The 15,185-nt window shown below is 45.6% G+C and overlaps 1 protein-coding gene across 1 annotated transcript in view; it reads right to left on the bottom strand.

The window, feature by feature from the left end:
• Positions 1–15,185, bottom strand: part of T265_00610 (hypothetical protein) — a gene marked incomplete at both ends in the record, with an annotated part of 84,522 nt that overhangs the window by 23,105 nt on the left and 46,232 nt on the right. The window contains one exon of the mRNA XM_009164438.1: positions 1,239–3,341. Coding sequence (XP_009162702.1) covers positions 1,239–3,341 — 2,103 coding nt within the window. The remainder of the gene's footprint in view (positions 1–1,238; positions 3,342–15,185) is intronic.

Here is a 15,185-nt window from a genome sequence, read left to right on the forward strand (position 1 = left end):
AAGAAAGGATGCTATGATAACTTGAAAATTATTACTGCTTTGCAAATCCTGGTAGAGTATTTTTGGTCTGAAGCCAGCTATTTTCCCAGAATAAAACTACTCATAAGGTTGCCGAAAACTATCTAACAGTTCATTGCAAATTCCGCTCTTTTCGGAGCTCATTCGGTAGCCACAGATCACGAGAACCAAGTTACTTCTTGCGTACGTTATGAATCATCTCGATTTCTAACAGAATGCTGTTCAAAACGCGGAAGGACGTATTCCGCCATTGTTTGAAAGAAACGAGCTTCGTTGAAATAGTGATAATCAAGACAGAATCTACGAAATTTCGGATAATGGTATCTCAATGGTATTCACCTCTACTGATATTCGGTGGGACTCAACTTGTGCCGTGTACAATAACTTGTAAACAGGTCACCCCTCTAGAAACTCTACAACTGCCTTATCCCATCAGTCACGACCTAGAGGGGACAGGCATGAGGTCAAATTATTCCCTCTCCGTGATCCTGGAAGGCCTTACTCCGCAATGATCTGGAGAGTGGTACACATTGGAGCGCTTCCGTAAGCGTAATGTGGAAAAGAATTCACCGTGGTCACCACTTCGTATCGCAGCTTTCCTTATGTTGACGTTTTACCCTAAGATGGGCCGGAGTATGTTGGTCAGTCGATTAACTTTGATGAATTTGGCAAGTGAGTATGATCCTACGATATGTATCACCTCCAATTGAAAGAAATCGAAGTCTCGTAGGTGCCTTACGGTATGCATTTATAACGGAAAATCTATGTCCAAAGATGCCACCCAAGCGACCCGAACGGTATACATGAGTGGCTGCAAAACTGCTCCGGGGAGTAAATAAACTGAAAAGCGCTGGAGAAGAGCAAGAATAGACAAGCAAAAAATTAAATTGATTGAGAAACTAGAAAATATATGAGGTGACGAGTTTAAACTACTCGGTGAATGGCAGTTGGATAGGTGACACGAATTTCAGACAAAAAAATGAAAGACAGACGTATGAAACGACAAGAAACAAGCGGAGCTGGATAAAATGAAGGAGGTCAGGGTTGACAGTTGTGTGATATTTAGCAGAGTATGTTTTTCAACATGTAATTATTTTTAGCTGCGCAAATAAATGACTTCAGTCAGTGGTGTCATGGGCTGCCACAAACAAGCAGCGAAATTCAGAAAGGTCCTGGGGGCGTCAGCATTTCAGTTCACTTTTTCTTCTTATGCCGCTTACTTTTGTTCTTCTTGGGCTTGTTCTGGGCACTGGCTGAAGCTGCAGCAACCTCCGGAGCGCCTCCATGGTCTCCATGCGCTGATTCTGACTCTGAGACCTTCGGTTGCTCGTGCGACTGAATGGGACTGAATGGGCTAGGTTCAACGTGTACTATTTCAGTAGCGGGCTCTACAACAGGGGCTGATAATTCGACCTCCTGCTTATTCGCAGGCTTGTCCTCCTGCATCGGACTGTGATTATCAATTGAGAGTTCGCCGGGCAAGTTGTCAGGCTCTGCATCCCCTCCACGTAGATCACCTACATTACAAATCGTTTCTGGAATCGGGCCACCTTCAGAGGTTGTTGAATAATTAGTTCCTTCTCTCTGTAAGTCGTATTCCACCTTGGAAAATTGGTCCTCTGCAGGTTTCCAAATATCGGATGTAAAGCATACATCATCTGTATTGTCCAGACAGGAGTTCCAAGGAGCTGAGGGTGGAGCAAATGTCTGATTGTTATCTTCATAAACAGTAGATTTGACTTGCTGATCTGTTGCTGTTGTCCCGCTGAAAGGCGAAACGATGAATGAGTTGAGTTCAGCCATCGGTGTAATCGTCTTTTCATAAATCTGAGCAACAACTGACTTCCAATCATCTAACACCGGTTTGTGTACAGAACCGGCCGTTTTTTCCGCGGCCTGAACAGCATTTGTGGCTGTTTGAGTGCTTTCACTAGCATCTAAGGAATCCGACTGTGTCCCAGACTTCTGACGCCGCCGTTGATTTTTGGTGGCAGGTTTTCCTTTAGTTAGATCTTTTTCTTTAGCAGGACCCGTTTCATTGGCCGGCCAACCAGGGCCCCTGAACAATCCATGGAACTGGTTCATACCCCATTCAATGGTTGAATTTGATATCTCACAAGGAGCCCTTTTTGAAGAAGCTGGTCCCTTTGACACTTGTATGTCTTGGGGTTTCGGATCTTCGCTTCGCACCCCACCATCCTTTGCTGGTTCCGGGACTGGAACGGGGTTTTCCATACACTGAAGCCACATTTCGGGCTCGTTATTGTCTTCAAAAACGTGTGCCATTACTGTAGGCCATTCCCCGTTGTCAACAGGCTTGTTTGAAACTGTGGGCGTCGAGTGTTCTGCTAGGATTACTGGTTTCGAACCAGTACCAACATGTTTCTTTGGTTCCTTTCCAGTATTTTGCGACTTCTTCGGTTCTGGCTTGACGACTGAATGACTTTGTTTGTCCTCATTAGGCTTCTTCTCACCAGGCCAACCTTCCCCGACAAACAAACCATGATATGGTTGTGTTCCGGCAGCTAAAGGTGGGAAGTCAGTATCCATATCAGTAAGAGTGTTTGTGTGGAAAGTGCCGTACGTTTTCTCTTTGGTTACTTCCTCATTAAAACTCTGAATGGCAGGGGACAATTCGTAAAATGTGTCATGTTCTTTTGATACTGGTGAAAAGTGACCGGCGGCGGATTTGCTGGCAGCATTATCCTCTTGGTCAGCCTCATAACCGGAAAATGGACTCAGCGGTTCATCAACATCCGAAGAAACACTGGTTCGAAGGGGTTTTGTATCATGCAGTTTCTCACGGAGTTCCTCCTCTTGATAACGTCGTCGAATAGCCTTGCCCCAATCTGTCCAACTAAGACTCGGTTTTTTTGCTGAAGCTGCGGTGTTAGACAACTCTGCCCCACTTACAGCAGTGGAGTAGGCTCTTGATGAGCCATTTCTAGCCGAAACAGTTTTATTTTTCCTGTTCAACAATAAATCGTGCGGTTTTGCACGATCAAGACAGGGAACGGTGCCAGTCGACGTAAGTTCGGCATCGGCCTCTGCAGTCTCTGTGGCGCTGGACCAGGCATCAGCATCGTGATCTGGTTCTGGAGCCGGTTTTTCCTTGAACTCGTCGAAATCTTCTGATACGCTTTGCCAATCCTCTACAGCGGACTCTCCTGTTGTACTCGCTGGCTCACCTTTGGTTGCCATGGTAGTGCTAGAATTAGGACCCTTGTGTTTTTTGTTTGTCTTCTTTTTCATGGGCTGTATATTCTCTAGGGATAAATTGATAGCTGTGGAGTTGTCTACTCGGGACTCATCTTCGCGCGCTACTATAAAGGGAAACAAAAAAGGAGTTTTCTGTGTTATCGCAACAAAAACATGACAATAAAAAGCAAACCTAACAGTCTAAAACTTCGTACACATTCACTGATATCTATAGTGTTCTACAGAGTTAGCAGTGAATAAAATCCCTAAAAGGGTACTGAAATCAATCATGTACCTCTATACAACCTTTACGCGAGGATCACCTTCATCATTCCCAAAAGCATTGCAAAAGACAACCGACCACATGCAAATAAAGATTCACACAGAAAGACCGTTATACTGAAATCAATCATTTCTAGACGGCGTTCTACTGCCAAAATGTACCTCTATACAACCTCTATGCGAGAATCACCTTCATCATTCCCAAAAGCATTGCAAAAGACAACCGACCACATGCAAATAAAGATTCACACAGAAAGACCGTTGTGTCCTGACCGATATACACAATGAATTCGATTGTCATGGATGAAAGCGATCTTCTTCCGTTTCCACGCTATGGACCATCTCGGTAGTCGTTAAATTTACACGGAAATTCCTAAATGAAAATTGATTGGCCGTGAATCATAAAGCTCCAAGACTAATATCCGAAGTCCAGAACTATTGGCTCCGCCTCGATCCCGATTCGCCTGCCGAAGCGCCCTTTGGCGATTCACGGTCACAAGAACTAAAAGAAACAATTGTGATGGATTGAAAAACCTTTAAACTATGCATTCTTGGAAAGATCTTTTGAGGGTGAACAACCTATACAGCGTAACCTCCTGATAACTGTTTCACCAAAGTAGGAACGCATAACGCAGCACTAAATGAAGGTTCAGCAATTAAACTTTAGTATGTTAGGTTTCTGCATTGTGTTAGTTTATGATCACAGGACTGGACTAAAGATACTTGAATACTTACAAATCGCAGTAACCTCAGTTACGAACAACGAACCGTCTTAAGCAAATGACTAATACGCTAATATGAGTGCAACAGACAAACTCAAACAAAATTGCGGGGATATCTCCCCCACAACGAGCGCAACACAGTAGCACATGTAGTACTGTCGCACCTGAAGACCTAATCAGTCTTTCATTACACGTATTAGCTTAATATCCGTACTTTTATACTAGTGAATGGAAGAAGGTCTTCGCTGCGGAGTTATTGATCGAAGAACTGAACTGTTACAGACTATTGGGCAGGGAAGCAACTCTCATATGCATCTTGTTTATAAAAACTGTGTATTCGTTTTCTTCTCGAAAAGGTCTTCCTGAACTTTTCTGGACACTCACTGACTATCACTCAAACGTAAACGAATGCTACAAAGCGATTCCACATATTCTGTAATAAATCTCATTTTTCAACAGACACGAAGCGGACTTATGGGAAAACTACATACTACTCGCATGCTTCATCAGTAGTGTACTCCGTTACACTAGTATGGCAGGATGTTCTCCGTAAGCTAAAAGAAATACCGTTAATCAGACCCAAAAAGAACCTATCAAATGTGTGTTCCGGATAGACTCTGGTCAGACTACAGTACAATGTCAAATAGGAAAAGGAAAACAAAAGTTGGAAGCAACTAACACATGCACTGTAATGTGTCCAACAGAGGAAACGATTACAGTACTGGAATACTCAGGAAAGGGACCATTAACTTGACAAGTACAAATCGATTGGCTAGGGGTGAGATATTCCAGGTGAGTGGGAGTAAAATGAAGGAGCATTTATCAGGAGTCGCGTTATGTCACAACCTGATGAAGACAGCAAAGAGTTTGCCATTCGAACAGGCAACGTCTAGTCCAGACCATGAAACAGAATGTCTAACATGGCATCTGTAATGCCCAATTCGTCTGTGAATACACTTTTAGAGTGGAATGATTAACGATTACCATAATGTTTGTAAATGAACACGCAAACAAAATGCAAAAGTCATCCTTATCCAGCGCAAATGATCCTATCCGACGTCTCAGTTCAACTCGACTGTTATCGCACATGAATCACTCAACAGAACATATGAGTTGTTGCAAAACGAGATAAAAAGCGGAAATTTAATTGCTTTCTCCATGAAAGTAACAATCAGTAAAAGTTATGTAACCATGACGACATATGCGATTCCAAAACATAAGCACGGATCAACTGTGCAACCCGTCCCCAAAACTCGTTATAACTGGTCTCTGTTGTTCTAGCAGAATGATATCTACAAAAAATTCCCTGAGATAAACACGACAACTGTGAGGTACAACGTAACAAGTTCAAAGCGAATGTGCTGAGTGAGGAGTGTGTATGTGTTTATTTGATTCTACCTGCTAGTTAGCCAACTCTTCGGATGTCAATTTTAGGCACCTGATATATTCTTGTTGGCTATCACCTATGAATACTCGTACCCTTGTGAGTCACCCTCTAACTTTGCAGTATCCTCAAGCAAATCACTTTTTGGACATTTCAATTATGGAGACAGATGAGCTTGCAATTTCGATTTGTGGAACTAGGCGTGAGGTGGAAAAAACACAAACTCTGATCTAGCCACATCGCTCGGTACAACTTAATGTACCTTTACGCCTATGTCGAACGGTGGTCGTATCGATTAGGAACTCAACAGCAGACATATGGATTATAGGTAGTGAGCAAATAAACAAAACCGTTTCACTTTCACTTAGCGTCTTCGACGACACGCTGAGGTACGCATATGTTTCGCACACCATCATCCGGGGTCGGGCAGACATACCAGGCAGTCAGTATCCTAATGCTTTTCTGCAGTTAGCTGGAACAGGACCAACGACATTGCGCTGTCGTAGCGGCAGTAAAGGGAACCAAAAACGCAACGATTTAAAGTAGTCCAGAGATCAGACAGCTCGAATAAACTTCTAACAACGCACACTAAGCCAAAACCAGTCACCATAGCACCGTAAAAATCGATTGTGGCCTGTGTGTTGTTCTCTGTTAATGTCAGGTGACCACGCCGAAATGTGAGCTTCCTTGTGCACTTCAACTATACAAGCAACTGGATGGCGGCATGTCTCAATCGTCAGAGTCACGAACCCAAAAGCTGCGCTGGTCAGTGAATTAAGAGGAACGTCAGACCGATTTCATCTGGACCAGCATGGTGGATCATAAGCTAGGCGGGTTCGTGGCGCACATTCTGAAAGACATGGTCCAACGGAGACATCAGCAGCTTGATGAACTTAGCCTTGTCAGCGGATGACGACAGCACGGCTGTATCTTCCTGGAAGGTCTACTTTTTATTTCAGAAACTAGAGAGACGTGTCATCCCTTTGCGTCTGGGATTTGATTCCTCAAGAATAAATACAACAGAAATTCCGTGGGGCGAAAATAGTTTCATTGAAGGCAAGAGCGCTGAGCTGACCCCCATATGATAGTTTGAATCAGTAACCAGGATGACTCACAAATAACTATAAGGAATACGAATTTAGATGTGTTGGAATCTAAATTATTTTTGAGAAACTTAAACAACTGGAATGTTGAATTCATCAACTCATCAAAGCGTCCAGCACACAACTATGATAAAGCTACGAAACTGAACACACGTCCGAAGTACACCGTTGTCACTCCGCGGAACAATAATAATACCAAAACTTCTGCACTGTCAGGGAAAGGATTTTCTCAAAAGAACAAGCGCTCCGCAAAAGATCTTTCCAACTGTGATGAAAGTAGTTTCCGGGTGCAGCGTACGTTCTGTTGAATACGGAATTGTCGTTGTTGAGTTAATGTTTTGGAAGCCAATAATATGGATGTAGTAACGCCTTCGAACTGGCACGAGCATTGGAAGATTTGTCTTTGTTTAGTACAATAAGTAAGGGGTGAGCGTGCCGCCTTAGGACAACGATCAAACTAAGAGTAGCTTCAAGAACTAAGACATTCCTCAAGGTGACACAAAACAAACACCTCAAATCTTAAAGCCAGAAAATATCGGCGATAAGGCTATGACTATTTGGAAGCGAGCATTTTTCCCCATTGCTTGATCATGGTATGAGAACCCCGAAAGCATAAGCAAAAGTGCGCAGGCGGAAGGCGAAGGGTAGACAGTGTCGACAATCACTATCACAGAAGCGCAGTTTATTTTCATAGAAGAAACTACTGACAAGGTTGCTGAAAACTCTTCGCAAACTTGTTAGTAGTTCCCATTATGAAAATATATTGCGACGTCTCGAATATCGTACCAACTGAAACATAAGGCGGCACATTCAGTTGAAGAACATCATAGACGAGGGATTCACCAGGGTCTCCCGTGAAAACCAACTCGATTTGCAAATGAGTGTATAAACGCGGTTTACACTGAAGAAGTTCTGCATTTCAACTGGTTAACTCATTCTGTACCCGGATGCCTCACCTGGGTTAACAAACCAACAGGAATACCAGCACTATATAGCAAACTGATTGTAGTTTTTGAAGGCTGTTTATTATCGTACCCATATGCTATCTAAATTCCAGTACGCCACTACACCCTCACAATCCGTTCCGTGGATATCAGGTTTCGACCAATAAGTATCACGGTCCGGCAAGGCATCAACATCGAAGTGAGGACCCAGAATCCGGAGGCGGCTGGGCATCAGGTTTCGACGGTCCGGCAAGGCATCAACATCGACGTGAGGACCCAGAATCCGGAGGCGGCTGGGCTCGAGGACAGTATGAATTATCGTTACACCTGTGTCCACTAGCTGTGTTGTCTCATGGCCGTAAAGCCTGCGTTAGAAAAGTCAGGCCAATGAAGCTTGGCGCAGCACAGAGGCACCGTCTCCCATTCGAAAAGCCAGCAGTACATAAGACAGAGAGTTATTGAATTTCATTCGTGGTGTCAAACAAGCCACAACATGACAGATACAACTTCCATCCGGGTTGTCATCACAAAACCCAGTGTAAAGGCTAGGCCATAAGGACGCCAATCAATGGCTTGTGCCACGAAACCCGTGACATAGCTCGAGGTGACCCCCGTAACTGATATTCTACTGAAGTACGAGGGCTGGTTCGTTAGAAGCTCGGAAGAGTGGGATAACAATGCCTTACTGGTTTGCGTCAAATGACAGGCAGTTGGGTGTTTGGGAGACAGGATAGAGCCCCTATGATAGAAGAGGGTTGGAAATCGGGTGCTGGGGGATCCGAGGCGATTCAGTGCTGATGGCCGATTGATGAGTGGATTCAAGGCACGCAATGACAATTTACCAACTAGTGGTGATAGCAGTGCACTTTCTGTGATACTTGAAGTGGGTTGCGATTGGCTGGCGCGAAAACTCGGATTTGCAACCTGTCGCGAACACAAGTGTGGTCAATTTTTCAAGTGACATGAAGAAACCAGCACAACAACTGATCAAAGTGGAAATCCGCAAACAGAGCGATGAGTTTCCAGGACCATGTGCGTTTTACCCTACTTTACTCCGAAGGTCTTCACTGAGAGTATGCATCCTCTCGAATACTACCGTAGTGCTATCGATAATGAACGACAATCGGTATAATCGTTGCAAACAGTTGGCCATCCCGTTTCCCGCATCGAGATGAAGATGTAGGTGCTGTAAACCAGCTTTAATGTCAGTTTTCAGCTAGCAATTCCGATAACAGGGCTATCATTCGCAATGTGTCGACTGTGAAAGTGCGACCAATCCCCTCGAATATTACCGCAGTGATATTTATGATAAACGACAAGGGCATAATCATTGCAAAGAGCTGGCCAGTCCCGTTTCTCGCATCGAATTGCTAAAAGACATGGTGTAGCTGCTGTACATCAGCCTTGCTGATAGATACACCAGTTATCAGCTAGCAAGTCCGATAACAGCGCTATCATACGCAATGTGTCGACTGTGAAAGTGCGACCAGTTTGATTTTGGGTTCAAACCAACTAAATGTCGACGCTGGGTCCCTCCCGTGGGACAGCACTGCCATGGCACTATGGCCTGGCAGTTGTTGGATTTGAGAAACCCCGGAGACACCAACATGCAATCAACTCGAGTCCACGAAGACCACCAGTTCAGGGGGACCAGGTGTGATAGGCATACTTCAGTGCCGCTTGAATTGAAACGAAGCCTCATCTTCGTCATCACAATCACTGAAAGCAACACCAGAGTAAACACACTGGCGCCTGATTAGCATACAACCACACCAAGTTGTTTAAATAAAACCCAGCGGTGGGGTGGACAACAAGAGGCCTAGTGAAAGCCTGCCACAAGACCTCTTACAGAGGTCTTACAGAGGTTTCAACAAGTTCCATCTGGCTACTTGATAGAATGTCACATTGGTAAGGACCACAATGTCATCTACGTCTTCTAGATCGGTGGCCTAAGTAGCTCCAAATTAGCCAACCACAGCACTTTTCATTGCCCAATCATTTTCGAAGATAAGGTACACTGGCAGAAGAATTCAACTCGGGCGCTGTTCCATTCTATCCGTAAACTTGAATATGGATTTTAGTAACCGAATACTAGGTTCTGATTAGGGATACTGGCTCATCATGAACGAAAAGACCGGATTATGTCGTGGCATGACGGTTTGTGTACCGATAAGGATCCACTCTTACACCCAAAGTTTCATACCAAGTTGCTCAATGGATACGAGTCCTAAAAAGACGGTTCACAGGCCCTCTATGTTGGAATATCCGACAACTGGTTTCTTAGAAAGTTATGCAGACACCAACCCATTGCCTGGCGATTAGGCCTTTGAACCGCACCCTTACGTTGAGAGCCAGAGTCGTCCGCAACCTAACGATAACCCAGATCATGTACAGCAACCAACTTCACGAAAAAAAGTAACGGCATACCACACCAGCCGTGGTTCCATCAGCCGGGGTTACGACTTGACTGCTTCATATGGCAGGGTTGGTAAGCGAAACCACCCTGCAGCTGTTGTGCCCGTCCACAGAGGTAATCCACCCTAGGTTACAAACTGACCTCCCAGCTCAGCGAACAACCCAACGGCCAACTATGCAGCCTGAGCTACCAGCATCTAGAAAAGAACGTCTGGAAAGTTGCGCAGAAAATTTCGAACTGTCCATTCGCGCAACCAGTCCATAAGAGAAACGTGGGTTGTAAATATGGGACCTCCTTCAGCCAAGCGTAACCGTGCTCCTGGTACTGACAGGCTTACACTTGCGTTATCCAAGGACGACAGCGAATTACCCAGTTAGTACCCGTCTAACTTGGCTGCAGTTATCTAAGAGAAGGAACGCTCCAGATAATCGGAGAGAAGTATCCAAGTTTGAAAAGTGTATTAGGAATGAATATCGTAACCGCGGAGTTATCGATCCGGCTTTCAGCGTCTTATGGTGCCGACAGTTAAACCCGTGAGCAAACTCATTTTACACTTCAACGGGTGGTGGAGTAGCGCCATATCTACCTGGTGACCCACAGTCTCAGTACCCCTTAAACGGTGCATCAGGTACCACGGACCAACATCGTCATCGACGAAACAATGAGGCGAACGTTGCAGGGTCTTCAAAACCTCGATGTTCAGATCGCTGTTTGTGGGAAGATTGTCGATCTGGAATGTGCATGCGGCACTGTTCTGACCTATAAAGACGTACCGGAGGTAACAACACAATCAAACGAACTCACATAATCCTTTAGCATGTCACTTTTATCTAAAAAGTGCCTTGGAGCACAGTCTCAGTGCATGCACTTGCAATTTGGGAAGAATCGCTATAGGGTTGGGGAGAGTTTCACACATCTCGGTAGTTGCATTGGCTCGGAAGGAAGTGTATCTGACGGACTGTCAGTGATAGAAGCTCAAAGGCCCAAAGCAAGTGCACCAATTTGTGTCACTTGGTTGTAAGAGGGTACATCACTGGATCTTAAGGGCAGCTACAGTACGGAGGTTATTGTGCGGTTGTAAGACCTGGCCTTAGATGATGGATTTTCCACTGATTTTGAACACCGACTTTCTCCGAATCGTTGGCGGTTTTAGAAGATATCACAGAATTTGTAACGGGGTTATTTACAAACATGTGCCTAATTCCTGAGCCGGTATTTGAATCACTGAAAACAAGCCACTCCATCTACTGTGGTGACTCAGTCATGTGCTACGTACGTCGAATTATCGTCTGACGAGACTAGTGCCGTCCCGTATGCCGTGTTCAGAATGGCACAAACTTAGAGGTGGATGAATTGTGAAACTTCGGGAAGGTACGAGTTGCTACGAAAAGCTTAAGATGCTGTTCGTCTTCCAGGATGAGGTCAGTTTGAGCCGTCTGAGTTCTAGGATTTGGCAACTATTGTCAATAGCACTCGTGCTGTCCGCTTTCGTCTTCCCTAAGCACCTTTTGTGAGCGGTTTTCTTTTTAGACCATGAAGTCTTAAGGAGAAGTAAGCAAACTTTTCGGCCGTACGGCAGTGACGGGAATTGTGTTTACCAGGCACGCCATCAGTCATCAAAACAGTCAGACCGGGGGTTTCTGTGAATCGAGTCAAAAGCTGCTGTTCGGAAGTCACTGAAACATAGTGTACTGCTGGGATTCCAAGCATTACTCTAGACTCGGGCGTAGAGCGAAGAGTTGATCCGCAGAACTTCTTCCAGTTTAGATGGATCTGTTACCTTGGTGGGGCAAAATGAAACTGATGTGGCTAAAAAATATTCCACACAATATAAGACTGATTCCTCGATGGCTAACATTATCTGTCTTATTCCTTTTCGTAGCTAGTAGAAGCCCCAATCACTCAGAAATAGCCTGACATTCTGTATAGAACAGAAAAAAGCATGAAGGGGACCTCAAGTTACGGACAGACATGATCTGTATATTTGTAAAATAATACAGTCACATCCTGACCCGCTATTGCATTCGAATGGGATGATCTTGAAGGCTCGTCCTCACCAATGTGAGGCGCAGACGTCGTGTCATTTAAAATCAATTTTGAATGATCGGGTATGCGAATAAGAAGTCAACTAGTGTTTATCTCATCAGTGTGATGTGCTGTTGATATCCCATAAGCGCTGCGGAAGACAGACTGTTAAATTTACCCCTGATCCAAACTACGGCGGATGAAACGAAACCAAGAAGTGAGACCGCCAAGAAGAAGAGACCACGTCATAGCAGTAGCATACAACTCTTTAAGCAGGACTTGCAGTTTAGCGACATGAATAGTGAAGGATAAGTGCACCTTGCTGGTAGCTTGGATTGTTGGACGGTTGTCTGAGATCCAGTTCTATGATAATGTAATGGAGTGTATAACTTAGATGCGGCATTGCTTCAACAAAAACAGGTTAAAGGTTAGGAGGCGTGCACTCTCCGCGGTCAACTAGTCACTGAGCTAAACAGAAAGTACGAGTTTTCCTGGAACGTCCAAATAAGTCAATTCTAGAGGCTCCATGTGTAGCGTTTTACGTCGGACGCTGAAGTGAAATCTGCGAGCGACGCCATGCAGCCTAAACCACTTTTTCCAGTTTCGGGTCCGTGAAACGATGGACAGTCTTTTGTCGAGGATGCTGAATGGACCGACTGAGGTAAGTAGCCCAATAAACCACGGCTGTGATTTGGAAACGTAGGTGCTATCTACTCGGCAGTAATGAAGGTTCTATATTGTAGCATTCTGGCTCCCAAGTCTAGAAAAGTATGGAATTTCCAATAGTCAATTCAAAATGGAGGTGCCTAACCTGCACCTTGGTCAACCAGGCCACAGAACACACTGAATGGCATTGAATACCACAGAATGGACAGAGGTCCGTAAGAGACATTCCGCAGAGTAACTTGGACAAGTTTAAACGGGTAGCTTCCCCAAAAGCCACCAGGGTTTTGTCCAAGGCGGTACCTGTAGGTTTCGTGTACGTTTGAGAAATCTGTAAGCAAACAGGGACGCTGCAGAAAAATATTAACATCGTGGCCGTTAAATCCCAAGTGTATGCTCATTTACTCAATCTATCAAAGCTGATTGGGATTTTGGTTTGACGTCAGGGTCTAGCTAATTCCCTTGGACAACCAATGGGTCGTCGACGAGGTCATGATGCTTCCTCTATCACTTAGACCAGAAAACCTCCGCCAGGAGAAGACAGGAACACGACTTCCTCAGAAAAGTTAACCATTAGGAGGACAACGGCATATCGTCATGAAGAGAGTTTGACGGTTTGCGCACTTCATCGATCCATTGAAATATACTGAATGTCCGCGCGGCACTTACAGTCTCTCATACCAGGTTGGTCCATGGGTCAAGGTCTGAGGAACACAGTCTCCTGGCCCTCCAGGTTGGGAGTTGGAACATGCATGGCGATGTGACGTAAAAGTAATTACGTACTAGAACTTCCAGCCCAACACCGCTGCCTTGCTGCTAGGCTTTTGAGCCAAAGCCTTTGGTTGAGGATCATAATCATCCTCCTATCTAGGTGTGGGCACCCTGGCAGTATCCCAGCCTTCGTACAACCGTGACATTCACAGCCAACAATACTCTCACGACAAATCGACCTGCCATCAGCAGGGTCGCCTTACTTGTTGCATACAGCAGGGCGGGTAAGCGAAAACATGCTACTGCTGACTCCCCCTTCTTACACTTTCACGCCTTCCGACTTTCATCCCCCCTCCCAAATTTGAATACTTTCTCCGCAGGTCCCAGCTCTAGGACTGACCGTTTTGCTCGCCCTGCATCACACTCAGCTGCAGCTTCCGCACGTTCGCACATTGAAGCAAGCAGATCAACAGGTGGCTCTTGCGCGTACGCTGGATCCCCTCTGTATTGATGTATGTTGTCTGTCAGAAACAAGGACGCAGGACGCAAGTACTGTAATCGAACTGACTGCCCCCTCACTCTACTCCAGGTTCCGGCTGCACACCTCTGGTGATGCAGAGGCCGAGCGAACCAGCGGAAGCGTCTCTGCTTGATTGGATACACGTTGTTAGTCGCCTCCGAGAGGTTCGTTTGGCAACATCTTGAGAGAACCTAGAGAAACTGAGGTTCATCGCACCCTGTTTATTGCCTGCTTACGTCCCAAATGACTGTAGCTCTGAATCTGCCAAGGACAGTTTCTATGACGTTCTACAACAACAGGCTAAAAGCTCAGATATCGTTGTGATTGCTGGTAATATGAACGTCCAGGTAGGTAGACTAAGCGCTGCTAAGGCCCGATTGGGTGGTCGTCTTGGCCTGGACACGAGACGCACGGACAACGGAGACCGCTTACTTCAAGTGTGTGCCGATCACAGACTGTTCCTTTGCACTACGAATTTCCGGGACAGTGAAAGTCGCTTGGCAACGTGGTGCCCACCAACAAACCAGCGCCGAATCCAACTAGACAACATCACCGTCAGTTATCGATGTCGACCGCCTGCCGCTCCCTTGGGACACGAGCGTGAAGTCCGACCATGCACTTGTACGCTGCTGCTTTTCATTGCGTTTTTCAGGTGTACGCAAATCGCGCACACCTTGCTTAGCCATTGAGAAGCTAGTGGATCCAGAAGCGCTGCTCAAAGCCGGAACATCTGTTTGCGGTACAAGCCAGCCAACCTCATCCAAGCATTGAATCTCTGATAGGACCGTGTCTTTGCTGGAGACCCGGCGACAGATTCCTCCTGGCCGCCACCACAACTCCACCCAGCGCATCATTCGCCGCCAGGTGAAACAGTGTCCGTGCAGACCGAGAAGCCTGGCGGACCCGAAAGTTCGAAGAAATGGAAGATGCAAAGAATGCTGGAAGCGTGCGCAAACTGTTCCACTTGATTCGTTCATCTGGTCCTCGGAAACCTCTTGTCAGCGAAATAATCAGGTACCAAAATGGCTCCATGATATGCAGCAAGACAGAACGTTCGGACCGCTGGGCACAGTAATTTGAGCAGCAATCCAGCTGGCAATCTGCTACCTCCAATTCAGAAACCCGTCTTTCAACAGGAAGGTGGACCGTAAATATGGAGCCGCCTTCAGTCTCAGAAGTGTCCGAATGTATTTCTCTAC

The sequence above is a fragment of the Opisthorchis viverrini genome, assembly GCF_000715545.1.
Source record: "Opisthorchis viverrini unplaced genomic scaffold opera_v5_6, whole genome shotgun sequence".
Lineage (NCBI taxonomy): Eukaryota > Metazoa > Platyhelminthes > Trematoda > Opisthorchiida > Opisthorchiidae > Opisthorchis > Opisthorchis viverrini.